At 30.8% G+C, this 24,408-nt stretch overlaps 1 protein-coding gene across 1 annotated transcript in view; it reads left to right on the top strand.

Moving 5' to 3' along the window:
* Window positions 1–1,146: 1,146 nt before the first annotated feature.
* Window positions 1,147–24,408, top strand: part of LOC129223850 (26S proteasome non-ATPase regulatory subunit 11-like) — a 28,810-nt gene continuing 5,548 nt past the window's right edge. Inside the window, exons 1-8 of the mRNA XM_054858212.1 lie at window positions 1,147–1,260; window positions 1,727–1,828; window positions 10,806–10,930; window positions 11,749–11,820; window positions 12,363–12,420; window positions 12,502–12,613; window positions 19,404–19,631; window positions 22,579–22,702. Coding sequence (XP_054714187.1) covers window positions 1,176–1,260; window positions 1,727–1,828; window positions 10,806–10,930; window positions 11,749–11,820; window positions 12,363–12,420; window positions 12,502–12,613; window positions 19,404–19,631; window positions 22,579–22,702 — 906 coding nt within the window. The 5' untranslated portion in view covers window positions 1,147–1,175. The remainder of the gene's footprint in view (window positions 1,261–1,726; window positions 1,829–10,805; window positions 10,931–11,748; window positions 11,821–12,362; window positions 12,421–12,501; window positions 12,614–19,403; window positions 19,632–22,578; window positions 22,703–24,408) is intronic.

Below are 24,408 nucleotides of genomic sequence, written 5' to 3'. Positions count from 1 at the left end.
TATTCTCCAGCATCATTAGTAGCATCGTCGAAAATTTTGTTCCAAAAACTAATTTCTACGGAGGGAGGGGGTAAACAGTATAGAGATCAAAGAATGGACGTGCAACAAATACCAATTCTACAAATCAAAATATGAAGAGAAAACCGATAAATTTACAGTTTATGAATAATTAATGCATTAAGAATAACCACATCCTCACAAACTAAACACAAAAATTGAAAACAAGAAAAGAATATCATTTAAAACAATTCCAAAAGTAAAGATTCATCGCTAACTTTAGTGCCGTAGCAGAACAGTGTTGCAGACAAGTTGGTTCCGTTTTTATCCGATTTATTGGATTATTGCGCTATCTATAGTTTCCGTTTCCAAAGGTGCATTTAATATGCGTACAAAGAAAAGTCACGTGTTTGATTGTATCAGATATTTTTTTTATTCCTATTCAGAGTCACAACTGACTACAACTGTATTTATGTCGAGGACTGCATACTAAGTGCCTTGCCTCCATTATTTTATGTACCGATAGATGGCAGCACCATCACCGGATCGAACAGTTTATGAGAATTTAGAACTAGTCCAGGAGCTAATAGCTACCTGGTGCTAGCACCCACAGAGGTATCGTTTCACTTGGAGGACATTGAGACCACCAGCATATTTAACGTCGCCCAGTCCCCTTTAATGACGACGGTGGGTCTTCGACCATCGAGGTTCGAGCTCAGGAGCCTCCGGCCCCGAATCCGACACTCTACCGATTGGGCTACCACGGCCCCATATTTTTTTTATTTGAAGTATACATTAAATTTGAAGTGTCGATGGCATTGCTTCAGCACTTTCTGAATAAATCAAACGCGATTTCATCAAACCGATGTCACTTATTTGAATATGAAATTAAATTTTAAGAACAGACTCCTCATTTTTCTAAGAGAGTTTGAAGCTTAACTTTTGGTACAGTTATGAGGATGAACTGAACTAAATTATATTTCAGAATAGATTGCTCGAAACTAAGTCTTTTCCTTTTTCGGTAAGTTGTTATTTTTTTTTATCATTTTGTCATTTATAAATAGAAAATTTTGACCTCCTTATTACTGTTTCAGTTAAAGAAATTCGTCAGCATATTTGATAAATATTACATCGGAAGCTGGCAATACTCTAGAGGTTGTTGATATTAAAAAAGAAAAATGGCGGCGGCTGCAGCTGTACTGAAAAATCGAGAAGTTTTAACTCATTCAGAAAATTCGAATGTTGACATCGTAAAAGAATTTAGTAAGATTGTTTTTCATGTTTTTCTACTTTCAGTTGTATAAACTTTACAAAACGTTCCTTTTATCAGTTTGAAGTTATTACAACTGCTGACTCACGATGTCATAATGTTCCTTTCTTTTAAACAAATGTTTGTTCTATTTTCACATGTGAATTGTATTCATCATCAAAAAATGTTAAAATCTCTTTAGCTCATTTATTCATAATTTATAGTATAAACAGTTAAAAAATAATTTCAATTGTTATTGCTGTCACATAGATTTAAGTGTACCCTCAAATCTAACTTCGATCATCGAGTGTGATTCGTTGTAATTTTTTAAAATGAAATTATTAGATCATTGTAAGCCCTCCGTAACCCCCCCCCCCCAGACGTCCTAGTGCTTTTTAATCCTGCTATCATTTTGTTTATTTGGATGATGATAATTATATTTTTAGTCATAGTCTTACATGTTCTTAATGGTTTTCTTAGCCCTTCCTCAAGATGTCAAACCAGATGAAGAAATTATTAGAGAAAAGGAGCAAAATCTACTTGAGCTTGCCAAGAATCTTGCTGATTCCGGAAAAGCTAAAGGTATTGATTTCTTGAATTCATTTTTAGTATCATTTTGTAATAATATTAGACTAGGGTATTACTGCCTATTGCTCGATATGTCTCATCCACGCTGAGAATTGCAAGCTGATCATTTTGATATCCAAGAGCACTGCTGTTACTCACTACATAATTAACTACATCACTTTTATAGTCTAGCAGGTGCAAGGGCAATCTAGTATGCTCATAAAATATCAATATACATCCTGGGCGTGAAATATTTTGCCAACTTTTGGATCTTACCGAAATGAAATAATTGCCCAAAATTTGGCGACTACAAAAATCTCAAGTATCAATTATCCCTTACCATTGGCCTACTTTTAATTTCAAATAATTCTGCTGAATATTATGCAACAAATATGCATAACTGTTACTTTAATCAACTGCGAACTATGTATCAATTTTATTTCTATCCAGGGGTCTGGCCAGAGGATATTTGGGTCCATTGACGGACCCTGGACTCTTCACAAAAATCCGATCAACCAAAATGGACCCTTCACAAAATTCTGATAAACAAGAACGGATCTTTCACAAATTGTTTATTGAAAGAGTAAATCTGAAAGCAAAATAATGCGTATTGTATTTGCCTGATAATTTTTGGAACCTTTTTTAAAGCCAAGTTAGAGGGATTAGCTTATCCAAAATCTGCTAATTTTACAAAGAAAAAAAAATTGGCACTCTTGTGATGCTCCTGCAAGCAATAAATAATTGCTACTGCCAAATAAATATAATGCTTGTTGTTTGTTTCTTGGTAACAGCTGAAAATAAGTTTGGTTTTAAAACTTTGTTGGTTTTATCACAGCTAATTAGCAGCGGTGTTGTAGTAAACTTTTCTGAAAAGGCATTGGTAAGCACTGTTAGTAAGCACTTTTTCTCCCCACTCATGTTTTAATAAATAATAATAATAATAATATCTATCAGTAAAATGAACTTAGAACTGCAAAGAGATAATAAAGGTGGGAGAAAATATGATCACTTCAGAAATGGTTACCAACTTCAAAATTATTGCTACTTAGCATCACGTTAAACCTTTATAATGACTTGATTAGAAAATATTCTAATCATTTCATCAGCTTGTCAATATTTGCGTTTTTACGGTGAGTGAGGGTGCAAAGCTTAACTGTTATCTTGGGACAAAATTATATGGTTTTTTATTTTTCGATGCTAACAAGTATGATTAACTTTAAATAAACTCTTTTACTTACCGTTTTTTACTTCCTTTTACAAAAAGGAAGTATTGTATTCACAAAAAAATTGTCACTCAAAAACCAACCTTATTTCCAATTTGCTCACCCCCAAATGAATGTTGAGTTTTTTTTTTTTTTTTTTTTTTCGACTCAACCACACGTGGATAAGTGCCTAAGAACATATAGACACACGAAATAACCATTTTGACTATTCCCGAGGAAAAAACAATGAGTTTTCTCGTGACGTCTGTATGTACGTATGGTATATTGCATAACTCAATTAAGGAAATGTCCTAGAAAGTTAAAATTTGGTATGTTGACTCGTAGTGGGGTCTAGTTATGCACCACCCTTTTTGTTTGTATTTGGATGTTCCAAAGGGGGTCTTTTGCCCTTTTTTTGGGGGGGGGGATCATTGTTAATTTCGATGTAAACTCAAGTGGTGTTGTAATTTGGCAAACACTTGGCAATATATCGCCAGCGTGGCGACAAATTTTGTGATTTAAAAAAAAAAAAATTTTTTTAATCGTTTCAATTTAGCCACTGTTGGTGATATTTAGAGAGTAAACTATTGAATCACATTAAAACTGCCAATAATGAGAAAATGACATTAAATTGGAGTAAAAGGAAGTCATGTGATGCACACATCAGCTCGTTTTCTTTAGATGTCTACATTTTGAAAAATGCAATCTTTTAACATCCGATATGAGAATCATATTTTGTTCTTTTTTCAAGCTAACTTCGCTTTATTAGGCTGCAAATAAATAAAAAGTCTCTTTATTTTTGTTAGAACGCTCATTTCAAGTCTTTAAAGCAAAATTCCATTTTCTTTTAGGAGTCAAAAATTAAAATGCTAAATCGGTGGTTTAATTTTTTTTTTTTATTTATTTATTTTTTTTTTTTTTTTTATGCTTCAACTGTGTCCAGAGATATTAATGATATGTTTAGCACAAGACTCTAAAATGCAATTTTAAAATAATTTCATCAAAAATATTTCTTTTACAAGCCATTTTTGTACTTTTGATGCCTTCACTTTAAGAATTGCAATCTCTTTGCATCTGCTATGAGAATCTCTTTTTATTTTTGTTATAATCACGGAATTTATAAGTTGTAAACGAAATTCTGTGCTTTTAAAGAGTGTCTTGGATCATTAGGTTAAATGCTGAACCTTTGTCTAAATTTTATTTATTTATTTTATTTGTTTATTTATTTTTTTTTTACAATTATTTTAAATACTGTACAGAAATATTTCTAGTATAACTTAACATAATGTAGAATGATAGAAAAATAGTGATACTTGAGAGAGTGATGCCGTAACCCCCCCCCCCCCCCTTGTCACCCCGCCAAATACCTACTAGAAAAACACCTCAGAATGATATTCTCAACATAGAAGAGGAAAGCACTCAACTTTATGTTTAAATGATGCAGTTTGTACCATCTCTAAATCCTAAAATTTTGTTTTAACAATTTTTTTTTTTTTGCAAAATTATTTGATTTTTCACAAAAAATGGACCCTGTGAAAAATTCTGGACAGACCCCGTATCTGTTAATTTATGCTTGAAATTTTAAATGTTGACTCTGAAATTCGGATATTCCGATTAAATCTATCCAATTGAATAGTTTTCTGAATTCATTTCTCCATAATGTAAATTAAATTTTAAAGTATTATTTTTTTAAAAAAACCTATGTATGCTTGAATAGAATCAGTTTGGTTTGCTTATAGGAACATAGGAGTCAGAAGTCAATGCTAAAGAATGCATTTAGTTCACTGGTTTTAAATTCAATGCTAAGTCATCTAGTATTTCCCCCAAAATTTTTTTGGAAGGCCCTGGGCCTTGCTCCTTTTAGTACCTTAAAAGTAGCGAGGGGCAGGGCACCTTTTTGATGCTCTTGCCCCTTACAAGTTTTAGAAAAACTTCATCTCAAAAACAATCTTTTTTTTTTCGAAAGGTACAGATTCACACAACCCTGACCTTGAAACATTTCTCCCTTGTCTAAATCATTTATCTACTAGAACTGATTTAGAGTATAAATCTGGAAAATTAAAAAAAAAATCAAAAATAAAATTTCTTTTCGTATGCATCTAGTATATCAAAAAGTTTTTTAAAAAATCACCTTTTCCATTACAAAACTTCTATCAAAAAGGGTCCTATTTGAATTAAGGGGGGGAACCAGTTTAGGAAGCCAAAAGTGTTTTTCTAGAAAAGAAATAACTAGTCTTTCTTTAAACTTAGAGAATATCTTATTCGTTTTTTGAAGTACACCTGGTAATTTTTTCAAGTCATTTCCACCAGAAATAGTGTATTTAGAAGCTGCTGCCTGTAGACTGTCGCCATCAGAGCTTATTTGCTGGTGGACATTACTAAAGCCACAATTTTTATCCATAATCATTACAATTTTACCTTCTTGTAAACAGCATATTTACTATTAATATGAACCTAATTGTGATTTAAAAAGTTGAAACATGCATGTTTTTGAGGTGTTTGATTACTATGTTATGTTTTCTACCATTTTTTCCACATTTCTTGCATTAATTTTTTATAATTAATAAAATCATTCCAGAGTTAGATTAGAGTATCATTGAAAAAAGAATATACATACAAATTTTCAGTAAAATTGGTAAATAATTTTTTGAGCTAGAATGCCCGCCAGATGAAAAAACAGTTGTTTTGAGAAAAACGTGTTTGAAAAAAGCTGCTGTGAATGTTTTTGAATCTCCAGTCACTTAAGTGCTCATTAGCATAGGAATCAAGGAACCAATCAAAATTTTTCACTGAAATTTTAGCAACATATTCTTGAATAGTTTTACTAATAATTTATGTCATAAAAAAAGTAAATTTTTTTCCCTTGTAAACTGTTTTCCCCCCTAAATGTGCCCTTTTATCTGAAAGTGCCTTGCGCCTTTTTTGTGTCTGAGGGAGGGGGACACTCATTCTTATACATGGAGCTTGATAATACAGACACACATCGTGCACAGATATATTTGCTGTGGAAATGTGAATCAGGTAATTTAATGGAAAATTAATTTTAGATTAATTCCATTAATTAGTAAAATTAATGGAAAATGCCAAATAGTTATTTGTATGCACTAACAAAGTGATGTAATAAATGAAAGAGCTATTATAATTGTAGAATAGAAAGTAATTATAAATAGCTTATTAATTCCATTAATTTTTCAACACTGTAAGAAAATTGCTCATTTATCTAGTATACTTTCAAACTTACAGACTTAATAAAATAGACATCTTTATTGAACAGTCACTTATTTTATTTAGTCTCATTCTAAATATTCCCTTGGAGCATGCAGTAGAAAAATACCAGTTTTGTAGCCTTTTGTATACCAAGTTTATTTCTAAGTTTGGGATGGATTGACCCAAAACTATAGAAGATCCTCTCAATAAATGCTGAACAAAATGGACTTGAATGTAAACTCACTATGAGTTGTACACATTTGACAGAAATATTGGGTTTTCTTAGACCTTACTAACCTTATTGTTGCAGAGACATTCTAAACCAAGAGCTAATTTCCTGGGTATGATCCAGATTCAGCTTAAAAAGCAATCTTTTTTTGTGTTAAGAGTTGTTTTTATTACATAGTTATCTCTATAATTTTGCTGGAGACGAACTCTCTTAAGACCCGCACCTTTTGATTGGAAGACATTCTTTTTCTTCAACAAAAGAGATATTTTTTCACTTCTGGATTTACAAAAGGAAAAAAAAATCATTAAAAATATTTAGCTGACTTATAATTAATCATTGCCTGCTAATCAATTTAGTTTTGCTTTTACTCCAAAGAAAAAGGATATTACATAATTACATAAAAAGATTTTTGGAAAGATAAAATTACTTGTAACTAATTGTTAGTTATTAAAAAGTTTTAATGTTTGTAACTTTTTGTGGCATACAAATTAATTTTAAGGAATTAATTTTGTTTTAAAGAAATTTTTTAATTTAATTTTTGTTTTACTTAAATGATAAGAAAAATAAATTATGATGGAATCATGTTTCCAAAAGAGGAAACTCATATGTTTATTAAAAATGTCAATAAGGGTTGTGTTTGAGTTTTCGACACTATTTTGAGGTTTTCAACAGGTTTTTGATGTTTTCGTCAGGTTTTTGATGTCAAAAACCCAGCCTTGCTGTATACATTTTTGTGTTTTTACATTTGTATATTTACTTGACTTTTCTGTATGAAGATCAAACACAATGTAACAGTGCACTAAATTAGGAGAGAAAAAAATAGTTTTTTTCACTGCTATAAAAACATTTTCATGAAAGATTCTTTTGGAAAATCATGATTGTTTTAAAGATTCATGTAAGTGAAACACATTTGAATAAACAATTTACAGTTAACCCTCGTTTATCGCGGTTAATTCGTTCCAGACGTCACCGCGATAACTGAATTTCCGTGAAGTAGGATTCTGTATTTATAAACCGAATATTTTCCTAATTAGAGGGCATAAAACTTACTGACGGCAATTTAAATAGGTTTTTAACATAGTTAGAGCCCCCTAGACATGAAACAGCACCTTTATCCAACATTACATTTGTAATACTTAATATATTGCACAAAATATGAGAAAATGAGATATATTAGACGGAATCGATGTCACATTAATTATTGGGAAATAAAGTACACACACACACATGCAGTTCTTACACACTACTACTAACCTATGAAAATAGCTCAACTTCATCTTGTTCAATGATGAATTAATTTCCAGTTAGTGACCGTATGTGCTCCCTCTCTTCCTGTATCCTCATCAAACGTATTACGCATACAGCTTTAAAAGCTAGTAGTACTTTGTTGAACACCATTAGAGATGTATTTATCCCCTAGTAATAATACAGTGATTTATACTTCGCAGTTAACGTTTAAGGTTAAATTGAGATAAACTTTCTTCGGCGATTTTAAACCTCCACTCCCTCAACCAGTACAACTACAGTCCCTAAGAAGAGCTTACCTAACTTAAAAGACATAATTTGTAATTCTCTTGTAAGAAAAAGTTTGCACGAGAACATATAAAAGACTCATTGCTATAGTTGAATATAATTGAAAAAAAAAAAAAAACAGAAAATCCCGCGATGTAGTGAAATTGCGAAAGTTGAAGCGCGAAGTAGCGAGGGGCGACTGTAGTTGTAATATTTTTAGTGTTTTTCTTGTTTATTTCTTTGAATAATATCAGTATTGACATAAACCTGTGCCAAACCTTAACTGTGCCAAACTCTCCCTGAAAAAAAATTTTTAATGCTTTAAGTGCAACATTGAATGCAAGATCTCTGATTGCTGCAGATGTGTCACACCTTTTTTAGCTCACAGTTTCATTCCACCTGTAAAGCTAACCTATATCAGCAATCAGAGCACACATCCAGAGTACCAAAATAAGAAGACAAATCAAAGCAAATCAAGCTTGTAACTGCTTTAAACCAGAAAAATGTAGGTATGAAAAAAACCCTTTACTTGCAAAAAAGTAAGTGCATCCCAAGTTGATCTATAGACAGTCCCCCAATATAGACAATCCCCCAAATGCAAACTGAGTGTTATTTGGACTTGTTCAGTGATAAAGAACTGTCCAATGACAAAAGAAAATAAGATCAAAGAATTTGGAATAAAAAAGTTGCAAAAAACGTCCTGCTTGGAAAGTGTTAAGATACTACATGGAATTCATTCTGCACTTGAGTATCATAATATGATGACAGCTATTCATTCTACATTGGGAAAGAAGCTTAAATTTTGGGTTTAAAAAAAAAAAGCAGAAATGAACACTTTTAAACTCTACACTTTTTTTATCCTACACATGTGGGTGGATAGGTAAAATTGGAAAACATCCTGTTTTTTGTAAATAAAATAAGTGGTCACCTTACCTATATGTGCCCGTATTTGGAGATAGAGTAATGAGAACAGAGCTGAAGAAGCTGCTTGGCTAGATGCCCCTCTCCGCTTCTCACTTTGGCATCAGCATCAATTAAGTGACGCCAAATGGATAGCAAGTTGAATTTTATTTGAACAAGTTGGACAAATAACAAGTTTTAGGAATAGAGAGGCTGACAAATGGAGGTGTTGCACTGCAATTTAAAAGTACAAAAAGCCACTGAGTAAAAATTGTATGTTCAGGTTGAGTAATTCAAAAAAATTTGAAAGGATAATAATAGTTAAGGGAGTTTAAACACCTAAAAACAAAATCAGTGTAAAAAATAAAATGTCTATAAAAAAAAAGCCGAACTAGTAAAATTTAGAATTTTCAAGAGGATTTCTAATGATTTAATTTTAAAAAATGATTTGAATAATTTTTTATTTTCTAATTCATTTGATTTAAACCACTGATTTAAATCATTGACACCCCCCTGATTGTAAAAGATGAAGCAAAAAGTGCTGTTTTCATTTTTTGTTCGATCTATGGAAGATGTACATATCTTACAAAAGAAAACATTTCAATTTTTAAAAAATCATCTGGGGTTTGAAAGGTTTGTGTCATTGATTGATGAACCAAAAAACTTTCTACTATCCCTAACCCTAAGAGTTAAAGAAGTTTACTATACTACAGTGTTACTACAATTGACTCCCGCTACAACGAGATCGGACTCATGCGAAATGGCTATAACACAATTTTTTCCCCCAATAAAAACTTTTTTCCATAATGCAAATTAATCGCCAGCAACACAAAAGTTTTTGGAAGGGAATCATGGTACGTAAGTATCGACTTTGTCCTAAAAATATTTTTTTCGCAAATGAACCTTCATTTCTTTAGCATCACTAATAGCTAAAGTTCCTACAGCGTACTAGTCTGAACATCGCTTTGTTAGTACATACAGATAACTATTCGGCATTTTCCATTAATTTTTTTCATTCTAAATGCAAAAGTTGATGAAATGTAATGACACCTAATACTGTTGTATTATCTAAAGTAAGGTAACGCAACCATTGGGTATGAGTGACTCTTCCATAAGCACAATTAAAAGTCAAGAAAAGGAAATCCGTAAAAGTTCGCCGAGTACTGTCTAAGTAAAACACAATAATGATGAAAATGGACGCTGTGTGTGTTCTTGTATTGTAAAACCTGGAAGAGAGGTATTGCCATAGAGATGTGTGGAAACGTTACAAAAGAATTAGCAGTGCAACTGTATTCAAAATATGTATTCGAATAGCGGTTTGATTACGCAGCATAAATCATCATCTTCGGTTTTTTTAAGTTAGTGCATTTTATTAGAATACAGTACGTGCCGTACTAGATTATTAAATGTCCCTCTTTCCCATTGATCATTGATTTTGCATTGTAACAGTATTTTATGTCAAATAAAAGTTTTTTTTTTAATACAAATAAAAATTTTGTTCTTAATGTAAGAAATGGGAATGTATAGTTAAGGAATGGTTTAAAACAGTTTGAGGTGGTGTTTACAAGTGTGTTAAGTAATTGGGTATGTTTATAAAAGTTTTACGGCATACCTTTTTTCCACAACGCGAAATTTCGACTTACGTGAAGAGTCTTAGAACGCATCTCTTGCGTAAGTCGAGACTTAACTGTATTTTCTTCCCAAGCCATTTGTAATAATATTATAGTTAACTTTGATTTGGATTATACAAAGTCGAGTAAAAGATAAGACTATGAATTTCCAAAGATATTGAAGTCAGTACTAAGTTATTTTTCATTCAATATTTGTTTGTTATTAATTGTTGCATCGTTTATTAATTGTATTAGTTTTTATTTTACTAAAAGTTTTGCTTAGAATTTTGATTTAATTTGGTCACTTATGTCTAACATTTTTTCCACATTAGAATTGGCTACATTGATCAGAGTTGCCAGACCTTTTTTGAAGTTGGTCAGCAAAGCAAAAGCTACAAAGATTGTTCGGGCTCTTGTGGATTTGTTTCTTGACATGGAAGCTTCAACTGGATTAGAGGTATAATTGAGTGTTTTATTCAATCTAATACCAAAAAATCATTGCATGCATGTTGAGGCAACTGAATGGTGGATGAAGGATGAAATAAATGAAATTTTAGAGCGAGAAAGTTCTTTATAAGGAAAGATGCTGTATTAAAAATTAAAAATAAAAATAAATTTAAAAAAAAAAAAAGTTTTTATGAAAGAAATGTTAGTAAAGAAAAATATTAATGTCATGTGTCTTGGTTATTTGCAAATGTTAATATCAGTTTTCCACAAATATTGTATTGAATCTGTAAGAATAGATACGTGTTCAATGTTCTTTGTTTCTCCTTGGTTGAAAATTGGTAGCTGATCAGGGGTGAATTGATGCTTGAACCTATAGAAATGGCATTCCATTCCATTACTGCTTTTCTACAATATTTTCATGCTTTATTTATTTTATTTTATTTTTATTTTTTGTTTAAGTAATGATAATATTTAACAAATGCTTTCATTTTTAATTTTTTATGTTGCAATACTATATACAAATTAATTACTCACAGCATTAAAATGACACTATACAATTAAGGAAAATTATTTTAAATACTAACTGAAAGAAATCTATTTTTTATGAAACAATCAAATTATTGTTTGCTTTTTACATTAAAACCCCTCCTATGCGGACAATATTTAATTCTCCGATTCTGAATCAAATAAAATTATTAAACCCCTGTCCTGCAGACACCCCTCTTTTGTGGACAAAAAAACTTGTCCTGTTAGTGTCCGCATTAGACGGGTTTTACTGTACTTTCTGTAAGCAAGCTTTTTAAATTTTCAAATGTTTTTCTTGTATAGGTTGACATGTGTCTTGAATGTATTGAATGGGCAAAACAAGAAAAAAGGAATTACTTAAGACAAGCATTAGAGGTAAGCAAATTAATTTTTATAAGCACATTTCCAAAGTTTAGTAAAAGACAACTATCTACTGTACAGTACTTTTTCTTTCATGAAATTCATTTAATTTGTTGAGGGATTTGTGAATAAGTACTATTTTATTGCATTTAGAACAAGTATGTTGATTATTTTCTACCTTAAAAATAGTAATGCCTTAACCTTTATGGCAGGATTTGATGCAGTTCAAGTGCAAAAGAAAAATTTTCCAGTAGTTTGGATGATAAAAGCTATGTTATTCTCCTCATAATTTTTTTTTTTTTCTTTCCTTCAACTTGGTCCCTTTTGATTTTATTTCAGTTCTGAAATCCTTCTCAATTAATCATTTCTTTTCCACTATTTAAGTTGATGTTATTTATAATAGCAATGCTGAAATAGTTTAAACTTTAAAAAATTAAATTTTAGCAGCCATTAAAAGCTTGCTTGAGCATGTGCATTCAAAAAAGAATAGCTGTTAGCTTAAAATTTTGTGTATTTGTTAATGACTTAGTTATTCTTACTAATTGTTTTGTTTATAGGCAAGATTGATTGCTTTGTACTATGATGTCAGTAAGTTCACCGAAGCATTGAGTTTAGGTAAATGTTTTTCTGAATGATTTGGTTTCCTGTTCCATTTTTCATGTGTAACAGTTTTTAATTTTTTCAAAAAATTTACAGGAAGTGAGTTGTTGAAAGAACTTAAGAAACTTGATGACAAAAACTTACTTGTTGAAGTTCAGTTATTAGAAAGCAAAGTGTATCATTCTTTGAGTAATTTTCCCAGAGCTAGGTAAGTTCTTTATTTTATTTCTTTTGTATAACACCATATATGTTTTAGATATTGATGAGGACAATTTTACACTGGACAGTTATAAAATGAAAATATATAAATTCCACAAAATTTTGTGGCAAGTACAGAAAAATTTTAAATCCTAATTTTTGGTAATGAAAAATATGCAAGGTAAATGAATGTCTCAAACTTTGCAGGGCTTATTAACTCATTGATGGTTTTGAACGTCTCACACCCTAGTGAACATGTTTCAAAAGCATTTTACACGTATTTTTCTGATGCTAAATGTTCGTTGTTAAATGGTCAGAGGCGCAGGACAGTAGCTAGGCATTGATAGAAGATAAGGCACTTGATTTACATAACAAGTTACTCAAAATAAAGAAAAAAAAAACATTTTCATGTGGAAGAATTTCACATCTTACTCATGACCCAGGACCGTCAGAGGGTTAAAAGTTGTTGTGTTCTGGTTATTCACTGGAATTCCGGTATTTTTTCCTGTGTTAATTTGATTTTTTTTTTCTTATCTCTTTGCATCCTGAATGAGAATCGGATTTTTTGTATTAATGTTTACTAGGCTTTGTTAAGACACTAAAAGAAATTTTATTTTAATTTTTTACTAAAATCATAAAATTGAAAAGATTTAAAGACCTGTGCTCTTTGATAGTGTCAAATGTCAAAAAGTTAAATGCTGAATTTTATATTTGTTTTAATTACTTCAAATGTGTAGCATTTCTAGTAATACTTTAATTCTGAATTTTATTGATTAAACAATTTAGATATTGCATCTAGCAAAAGTATTTTCCTTATATTCAGTCGCAAGTGCAATTTTCATTACTTTTAAACTATTTGAGGAAAAACTGAAACTCTATCGTAAGCCGTTGATTTCACCTTAAAATATTTTACAGATGATAAGTATTAAACCAATTGGTTTTTTTTAAAAAAACCATGCGGTTTTTTTAAAAAATGGTTGTTTAAAAAAAAGCCAAAAAAAAAATTCCATTTTACAGGTTTACATTGATTTTCTCACACATATTGAAAAGTGTTAAATTCCATTTATGCTAAGTTCCTAGCTAAGTTGCAGAGATAAATACTAAAATTGCAAAGTTGCTTCTTCAAAATGTATTACAAGCTTCAATCGAAAAAAATATTAATATATTTTTTATTTCATATATGCAATAAAGCAGATTTCAGTCAACTTCCTTCATTATGCTTAATTTACATGATTAGTTAAGATTTACTAAGGATTGAATCTTTTATTTTAGATGCAATCCATTATATTGCTCACTCCTGTTGCAGGGGTGTGACATTTTTGCCCATTTATTTGCACTTTCCAGGAATTTTAACTTTGACTTGTAAGGTAATCAACAGTCTAACTTAATTGTTTGCTCCTAAAAATTAAGCTTTGTTCTGCAGGTGAACACAAATAATATTTTTTGAATCAAATTTTAAAAAAAGTTTATACTTCATGTATATAACGTTTTTGGCAAAAAAAATTTCTTGAAATAGAATTTGCTACACATTTATTTGTTCTAAAGAGTTCGCATTTAATATTTTTTAAATTTCAGTGTTGGATGCAACATGTATGCCAGTAAATAAGCTGTAATTTAAGCCATGTTACACCAATTTTTGTATTTTTGATTTGGTTCTTTGTTTTAGCGATAGTCGATATCTTTTCCAAGTCTTTCCAAAATAAGAACGGAGTCGAATATAGAGCAGCACTTTTTTTTAACACTTTGTCAGTACAACAGCTATCGATTTTTTGACTGTTCAATCATGTACTGTTGTACATTTTGCTTTACTTCAATATTTGCGACATTGTGTATATAAAAATCAGCATTATGTAAGATCAGAAAGAAAAAATATGAAAATTGTTCTTTTGAAAGGATTATGTTTAAAAATATAACTTTTACCTTTATTCGATAATTATTCATATTATGTTGGTTTTATAAAAAAAATTTCTTGGATCTTCATTATATTTTATCTTAACCCGTATCACAACCACTTCTTGAAGTATTTCGTATCATAAAGGGTCTATATATACATGCATACTAATATGTTAATCAAGTCAAACATTTCAATCAATATTTCCCTGCAGAAAGCTATTTTAATTATTTAATTTAGTTACAAGATTTTGTTCTTATCTCTTTAATTAATCAAGAAATTAGGTATAATGTGACTATTGAATAACTGTTAATTACATGGAACCTTAATTACCTTCCGAAAATTAATTGTTTTTCTCGCAAATAGTATTTAAACCAAAAAAAAAACCGGTTTAAACCAAAAAAAACTGGTTTTAAACCAAAAAAAACGGGGTTTTTTTGGTTTTTTTTTTGAGAAAAAAAAACGGTTTTTTTACCAACCCTGGTTCATTGGTAACTTTTACGGTTTACCAATTAAATTAAACCTGTACACAGTATATTGACTTATGGATATTGAAAAAAAAATTCTTGTGTGTTCAATTAATTTATATTGTTGTACAGTATAACCTCAACATGTCAAATCTCTCGGGAAGGAAAAAAAATTCAAGGTGTAGAGGTTTTGAATTATCAAGGTTTAAAAAAATAATAATAATAATAAGTATAAAAAATAAGAAAAAGATAAAAGAGAGATAAATAAGAAGAAAAATTGCAACTCTCACAATGACATGTAGATATATCAAATTGCATCAACAACAAAAACTAATAATTCCTTTTAACAATTCAATAAGTTTTAAACGCACACATTCCTTTACTTCAGGATAAGAAAAGTTAAATTTTCATTTTTTTTACAATTTCCTTGATTATTTTTATGGATAGCTTGACGATTTTTTATTACTGTTGAAAGTGTACTCGTGGGGATTTTAAAATTAGCAGCAATTTTAATTTTATCCTCAATTGATAACACACGCTTTTCACCAGCCATTTTGCAGTAGTTAAAAATCGGACTTAAGAAGAACGTGTTTTCTCTGGAAAACTGGTCAACTCAAAAACTCAACCCCCCTGTTGTCAAAGTGAGCATTTGTTCCAAACCAGAAGAAAAGGGAAAGAATGTAATCTTTAGAGAAAACAGACAAAAGATGTCAGCACCCCCCCCCCCCCCTCATACCGAAACGCTCCCTTATTCTCTTACCCCAATCCTCTATTCTTATACTTTTCAGGAAAATTTTCCTGAAAAGGGCTACATGCAGCCATAACTGGTTCTGCTACACAATTTTCCAGCGGAAAAGAATCAATTAAACCTTGCTTCTGTGGCAAAAATTTCAACATAGCGAGGGTTCCGAAGAATAAATTTCGAGATAACTATGGAAAACACTTGGAAGTTTTATGCAAAATGCAAGGGGAAAACTTTTTTTCGAGATATCAAGGGCTTTGAAATAAGGAGGTTCGAGATATCAAGATTTGACTGTATTTGTTTAAGCATTAGAGGTCTTAGTTTAAATCCCCCCAGCCATTTCCTCTTCAAAACTTTCAGGTATTTTTTGATGAATTCACAATCATCCCTCAATTTTAAAATGAAAAAACTTCTATTTATATTTGTGTGTGTATGCATATATATATATATATATATATATATATATATATATATATATATATATATATATATTGCCGTTTTTATACTTTTCGTGCTTTCATTTTTTCAAAAAATGTTCATTGCATCCGATATGAGAATATTTTCTCATTTTTGGTGCTTACTACACTTTGTTTAGAGGAAGATAAATGTGTTTTGTTTCGTTTTTGTTTTTTCCATTACTTAAGATCATAAATTGAAAGTTTGTAAGCAAAATTCCATGCTTTTTATTTGTGTCAAATGTCAAAAAGATGAAATTGCAATCTCTTTGTATCTTCTATGGGAATTAGATTTTTCTCTATCTTTTTTGTTAACTGTACTTAAAGTGGAAAACAAATAAAATTTCTATTTATTTTTAATCAATTTGCATAATATTAAAACATTTTAAATGAAATACCATACTCTTTAACAATGTCAAAAGTTAAATACTGAAGAATATATGGCTTAATTTGATTTCTGTTATAATTATGTTAAGTTTTTAAATACATATACTATATAACCCCGATTTAACGCTTGCTAAGGGACTGGGAAAAGTTATTGATAATTAAAAGATATCGTTTAATCGAGGAGCATATACATTCAGTGTATTCAAATCGGGACCAGTGAAATGTATCATTAAATTGGGGAAATCATTAAATCAAAGTTATACTGAAAAACAATTCCAGTTACTGTTTTACTTCTGTTGTAATAAGTATATGAAATCTCAGAATGTCTTGATTAGTATATATTGCAGCTAGGTAATTTAGTTGCAAATACAGTTTTCATTAATTTTAAAATACAGTAAAACCTCGTTAAGTCGTCACTCAAGGGACCAAAAAATTTTGCCCACTTATGCGGACCTGTCCTGCAGATGACTTTATCGAATTCAACATTTTTTGACAGCTTTCTGCCGAATTATCGTAATTTTCAAAAATTTTCTAATTTTTAAAGAAATCTGCAGAATATGTGCAAAATTCTAATTTGAGTTGGAAGATATCTGCAAAACATCTACAGTTTCTGCAGATAATTTGTATGAGTTTTCCTCTCATAATTGAACAGAATTGTTCTGCAGTTCAGGCATCTGTTCTGCAACGTATGTTGCAAATTTAGTAGTATTCTGCATTGGGGCTCAACATCACTATCCTCGCTTGAACTACTCTATTTTTCTTTCAAATATTCAGTAGTCAAAGCTTGTATAGTCGCTTGAGAGCAGATTGCAATGTCGTTATCAATGTTTATGAAATCATTTACATCATTGACGATGCACCTCTTTTCATTTGCGACTTGTAGCAAAGTTTATAGTGGCTCTGGGTCGATGGCTTATTTGTTGAAGTTATCTTCTGATACTGCATTTACTACAACACCTGCATGCCGAAAACAATTTGAAGCAGTTTGTGCTGTAACCGAACTCTAACTTTTGTCAATGTAGTTAATTGCATTTTTATCAAATCTTTTACAAGCATTTTTCGTACCTCCATTTAAAGGCTCGAATTATGCCTGTAGAAGAGCAGTTACATTTGGAGGAAGAAAAAGATTTCAATTGCTTTTAAATTTTCAGGCTGATTGTGGGCACTACAATTATCAACAATTATGACAACCTTTCTTTTCTGCCGCAAAAATTGAGAATCCATCTTACAAATATGTCGTTTCCAAACTGTTGTTGTCATCTATGCATTTGAGTTTGCCTCATATTCAACTGGCAAGGTTTTAACATTTTTAAACAGCATTTTCATTTCCGTTCATATTTGCTTGAAACAGAACTGTTAGGTGTTATTTGCATGCTTTTCCGGAAGTGCATTTTTCACCCTTAAATGATAGAGTTTTGTCGGTCAAAAGACGGTAAAATAAACCTGTCTCTACTGGATTAAAAATATCTGAGGAATCACTTTGATAAAATGTGCTTGAGAACACTATTTTTCCAGGTTTCTAAGTGCCACCTTCAACAGATACTGCTTCGCTTTCAAAGGATAGGCAATGTCTGTCTTTAAAACGTTCCAGCCAACCATTGATGCTGCTGAAATCTTCTATGTTGAACTCCTCGGCAATTTCCAAAGCTTTTTCTTTGAGAATCACAGCAGAAATAGGCACATTTTCTGATCTTGCATGCTTTAGCCAGCGAACTAGAACCTCTTCGATCTCGTCAAACTTTGATTTTCTCATCCTCTTTCTTTTGTCTTTGATGTCAGATTCTTCAATTATTTGATTTGAGGAAAGAATATTATTTAATGGAGGTTCTGGGAATATAGTGTTCTTTGGCAAAAGCTGTTTTCAAAGCAGCTGTTGCCATTGCAAAGTAATGGATATATCTAACAGTAGTGTACTGAGAAAGCTGTTTCTTTCTTTTCTTTAAAAGATAAAGAGGTAAGTTTTCGTTTCCCTGACATGTTAAAAGCTTAATCTAAACATGATGCTTCAAGAGAGAAAATAGCCCTTATAGCGGGGCTTACTCGCTATAAAATGAAGTCACACTCAAAAATGGTCACAAATGAACAAGAAAAACGTCTACATTAAGCAGAGCCTCAGAAAGAACTAATACTTTGAATAACCAGCAGAGAAGAGCAACATTTCAAACAGGGCTAGAATTCCAAGAATTGAATACCCATAAACAGATGGAATGCTGGCACCTGGAATTCTGGCTACATGGCCGAGTTTAAAACTCAGCCATGTCCCTTTGTCCTCTCTCATCGGTGTGCTGCAGAGTTGCTAATCTTGTCACCCATGAGTAGTGGGAATGGCACTTCCTACCCTTTTCTTCTCCTTTTGAAACAGTTACTCATTTTCTAATTGTCCCTCATACCACCTGTGGCTTTCTAATCCTCTACCCAAGGGCAGAAAATTTAAACTTTAATTTAGGTTTAAGAAAATGACCATCACACAGTATTTCTACCCAGTATGGTGCTGTTTTCTAAGATCTGATAAGAAAAGAAACTTTAGAAAACTATTTTTGTGTGACTATTTAACCGTGTTAGAGTTCGTTTTGTTAAAGAGTAAACGAGGGTTCTTTTATATTATGATTAGTACCTTGTCGGGACCAGAGGCGGCTTAAACGTAGTGACTACTTAATGAGGTTTTTCTGTATTTACAAGAACAAACTGAAAATACTGTGAGTTTTTTATTTCACCTTAACAAATTAACCAAGTGTAAATAATGTATGTGTCCTTTCATTTATGATTTTGTCAATGATTTTTTTTAAAGCCTTTCCATTCCTTCCACCCTTTATTTAAAAGGTTTTTGTCATGAAAAAATTTCTTGATTTTAAATTTAGAGCTGCTTTGACTACTGCAAGGACTACTGCAAATGGAATATATTGTCCTCCAAAACTTCAAGCCGCTCTTGATCTGCAGTCTGGTATTCTGCATGCTGCTGATGAAAAAGATTTCAAAACTGCATTTTCTTATTTCTATGAGGCGTTTGAAGGTTATGAATCAATAGATGATCCTAAAGCAGTGGTGGCACTAAAATATATGTTATTGGCAAAAATTATGCTTGGAGAGTAAGTTTTTAATTTATATCTAAGGAGTTTAAGCATTTAGATATATCTCAATTCTGAAATAATAGCTAGTGCTTCTACTTGCTTTATCTGCTCTTTTTTTTTTTAAACATTATAGTGCCTTTTTTATTTTGAACTTTGGTAATTAAAACAATGTTTTTCCCTTCTGCTCTTCCATCAGGTTAAAATTGTCTTAAATTCAAATTTTGCTCTTTTAATTTTTCTATTTATTCAAAGCCTGATCATGAGGAATGAAAAAAAAACGCAACTTCGGAAATCCTATTTTTAGGAAGTAATTCGGTACAAATAGGCGGCAAATGATTTAAGCACTGTTAAAGCAGAAAATTGCAAAAGTTTTGCATACACATATGTCAGGCTTACAAGGAACTCTTTTCCAATGTAGGAATTTTTTTTTACACCTCTTATACTCAGCAGCCATTGCAAAGTAATGGATATATCTAACAGTAGTGTACTGAGAAATCTGGGTCATGGATCCAAAATTAAATTCATCCAGAATAATGGATATGCAATTTTAAGAATAATTGCCGTGAAATGCGATCTGCTTGTCAGAACTTGTTGGCAAATGTTTCATCATATCTCTGTGGGAACTAGTTTTATATCCAACATTCGTAAAATAATCAACATTTTTGATACATGATACTGGACATAAAATTCTCAACAGCTCTGTGAGCGCCCTCTTTACTGTCCCTGTTTGTTCTAAGTTCTTTTAGATCCAAATCATTCAAAATATTGCATTCTGCAGTATTAAAAACTAGCGCTAAAAGATTTTTTTTTTTTAAGAAATTTAGTTACTTATTGTTAAAAATGATCCTTTATATGTGATACTTGTTTTTGCTAGTAATCATTTGTAGCATGAATTTCAGCTAATGAAAATTGCACAACCTTTTGGATATCCATTTGTCTAGTCATATCTATTCATCCTTTTTCCAAAATGTCATAAAATTGGTCCTAAACACAATCCTTAAACAGATTTAGTTGGATTTTGATGCTGTGTTTGGTTGTTAAATCCTTGTTTTTCTTTTTTTCTGAATAAAAACCTATTTTTATTTCTAACTAGTGAGCAGTGGATTTTTTTTTAACCTAAACCTGCCCTAATTGTTGAGGACTAAATGTAATGCATGGTGTCAGGTGGGGTGAAATGGGTATAAAAACAGGTATTTTTGAAATTATTATCAAACTATTCAAATCTGATATCCAACAATTAAAAAACAATTACTGAGTTTTTTACATTTCAACATTACACTTCACATATCCATAGTTATTACTACTGAAATAATTTTATTGTTTAGTGTAAAAGCTATTATTTCAAAGTCTGTTCTTATACCCATTCCACCCCATGGGGTAAGGTGAAATGGGTAGTGTTCTTTTAAATTAAATTTCAGAGTGAAAATATGAATTTATTTATTATTTTTTCACAAAGATATTAATAAAAGGGTAAAAATCTATTGAACAAAAAATATAGTTGTCCACGATTATTGAGTATTGACTGACTTATATTTTTGATGATCTGTTCTTCTTCAGTCTCCATTTTCGCATTATTGGGGAAGGTGAAAAAATTTCCCATCAAAGACTTCTTAAGAATTTTTACAACATAAGTGGTTTTCAGGGCATGACTCGTACTAGGCAGTACTGCCCACCTTAGCTTAATAGGTGTATCTCACCTTTTTTTGCAACTGCATTTTTTCGTTGCTAAGGAATGTTTGAGAGGTAACCCATCTTTTTCCAAAGCCTAAAGGCCATATCTCAATTATATACTGTCAAAAATCACTAACATGGTTTGACGTATCTCAAAAATATTGTTATTTCCTAAACTAAAAAGCAGTATCTCAATTTCCTTAGTGTAACGTCCTTAGTTAAAGTTTTACATTAAAAGTGTGCAAAATTCAATTGTATTAAATGGTCGATTTGCCGAAAATTACTCCTTGAGATACGCCCATTAGGCTTAGGAGGGCATTGTAGGCAAATGATAATTTCATTATCAATAGCATGCTTTACACTTCCATATGTCAGATGACTTGCTTATTCTTACAGATCCCTTGCAAAAAGTTTGAGCCGTTCTTCAAAGGTTGTGTCTTCCATCCAACCAGATTTAGTGCAACCATAAGCAACTCTATAACATAAGGATTTCATAATATAAAACTTTCGATAAAATGAACAACTTACTTCAGAGAAAAACTTTTAATGAGAAAAAAATTTCAATTCCACAGCTTATGTCATTAAACCTAATATTATACCCATTCTACCCACTTAAGAAAATTTTAAATATTTCTTAAAATGTATGGAATTTTTTTTTTCTGATTTTTTCAGTTGACAAAGGATAATTCCTTAAATGAAAATAACAGTAATAGAATGCTATCTAAATTCAAACAAAATCATGAAAACAAAGTTTCAAAGATATCAGTTTTGATTTTTACAATGTAACTTTCAAGAAGGCTGCCACTAAACTAACTGTTTGCATTCAGTTTTTTTCTTGAACCAAAATAAAGTCAAACTATTGTAAATAACAGGAGTGTTTTTATTTTTTCAAAAAAGTTTTTTTTCTGTAACTCAAAGATTAATAAACTACCCATTCCACCCCACCTGACCATACTGTAATTATTTAGAATTTTAAAAAATATGTATTCAAAATGGAAATTGATGAGTAATATGCTTAACTCTTAAACTAAACTTATGCAAGTTTTATCATTAAAAATACATACATATTATATTAAGATGATTTTTGCTTTATTTAGGAGAAAAAAGTCAACATTGTAGCATTCATTTTTCCATAAACTTTTCTTAAAATGTTATTTAATGTATCATTCAAATTCAAACAATTAAAAGAAAAAGAAATACCTTTAATGTGCAAACACTACTTTTTTATTAAACTTTGGGAACTTTCTGTCCGACATGCCATATGACTGATGGATTTTTATTTATTTTTTTCTAGTCCAAATGATGTAATATCTATCACTTTGGGAAAGTTGGCTCTGAAATATGCTGGTGTTGATGTTGATGCAATGAAAGCAGTAGCTGCTGCTAGTTCAAAAAGATCCTTAGCTGATTTCCAAACGGTAATGATTTTTACTATGTAGTGTAGTTATGATGTGCTTTTTACAGTCTTAACAAAAGTTTTTTTTTTTTTTTAAATTATTTGTAAATGTATAACTTTGCTATGAACTATTTGTTAGTTATTCAATAAAACATTTAGAGATTAATTTTTATTAATTCATCTCAGGAAGATGACTCAATTAAACAGAGAGCAAATTCTTCTCTTATTGCACTTGTAGTCAAGGGGAAGGGGTAACCAAAGACTGAGAAACATTGAACTTGTTTTATTCAGCAAAAGGGATGATGAGCATGTTTGGGCATTCAAACTAAATTTTAAGACCACAAAATAAATGTATATATTAAGGCCCTTTTGAAGAGAGCTATTATTTTATCTGTTCACAGTATAAATCATGGATGGCATTTAGTCACAAAAAAATCAACAAATGATGGCATCAGCTATAGTGGTTCACCTGTTGCGTGAGGCTGAACTATTTAAATACACTTCTCAACACTACAGCACGAAGTTTTATGTCCTTTTCTGTCATGCTGTAGTATGAGTCCTTTGTATGCTGTATATGGTAAAACGGAACTGATGTGATATACCCCACCCTTGGCGACTTTTTCCTGTTGGCGCCAAGAAAGCGTCGCCAAGAAAACAATGTACGACGGCATATGTCATACATCGTTCTTAGCTATGCTTTTTTAGCGCCAACAGGAAAAAGTCAGATATAAAAACATGATCAAAGCACTTCAGAACACAATATATATAAAAATAACAAAACCACAACAAAAAACATGTAGAATATACGCTTCAAAAATACCAGAAACTAGAAAGTTTTTGTACACAAAGAACAATGACTAGAAAGTATTTAAAATGCTTAAATTGACAAATTACTATAACAGCTCAGCAATGAAATATGTACCAATAGAAATAAAAGCTATTTTGCAACATGCATTTCATCAAACAAAAACTTTTCTCATATTCTGTTAAAAAAGAGCAAAGCGATGCAAATTGCGATTTTTAAAGCGGAAAACATCCCCAAAATCAATAACTATTTCTGCCACAAAAAGCGCTTAGTTACTCAAATTTCGACGTATGAAAAGTAGAAATGTCTCAACAGAACATCCTAAACATAAATAATACAAAAATACCATACATTTATTTGCTATCCAGACATGCTTTCAAAATACCTATTATATTTTACATAAAATAACACCTTTATATTTTTATAAAATGCTGGAGTCAACTTATTTTCAGAAATTCAGTACCTAAAGGAGGCACGTTAATAGAATGTCTAAATAAATCGTGACATCGATAAGAATTAACTTTTAGAACAAAATAACTGTACTATTTTTGTAAAATTAATTTACATACAGAAAAATAAAGTTAAAAAATACAAGAACCCCTCAAGGATTTGTAAAAACAAAAAATTTCGGAAGTGAGAGTTTTTTTTTTTTTTTTTTTTTTTTTTTTTTTTTAATTCTAAAACAAAGAACTTACCTTTTTATGGTATAAATCCTCACACTCAGTCTAAAACAATACATCATATGACAATAGCACGTTACAGATACACACTACGTTGGAGTTAACTTTTAAATAACGTTCAAGTTTGAAGAAACTGGCATTTTCTAATGTTTTTACTTCAAAACACAACTACTGAATTTAAACTAACACAAAGTAAGCTTTCCTGTAAGGTATATTGCACGAAACAACCCAAGTAAACAAGTT

Source organism: Uloborus diversus, chromosome 6 (genome assembly GCF_026930045.1).
Source record: "Uloborus diversus isolate 005 chromosome 6, Udiv.v.3.1, whole genome shotgun sequence".
In the NCBI taxonomy this organism is placed as follows: Eukaryota; Metazoa; Arthropoda; class Arachnida; order Araneae; family Uloboridae; genus Uloborus; species Uloborus diversus.
This window is presented reverse-complemented; position numbering and strand designations above follow the sequence as displayed.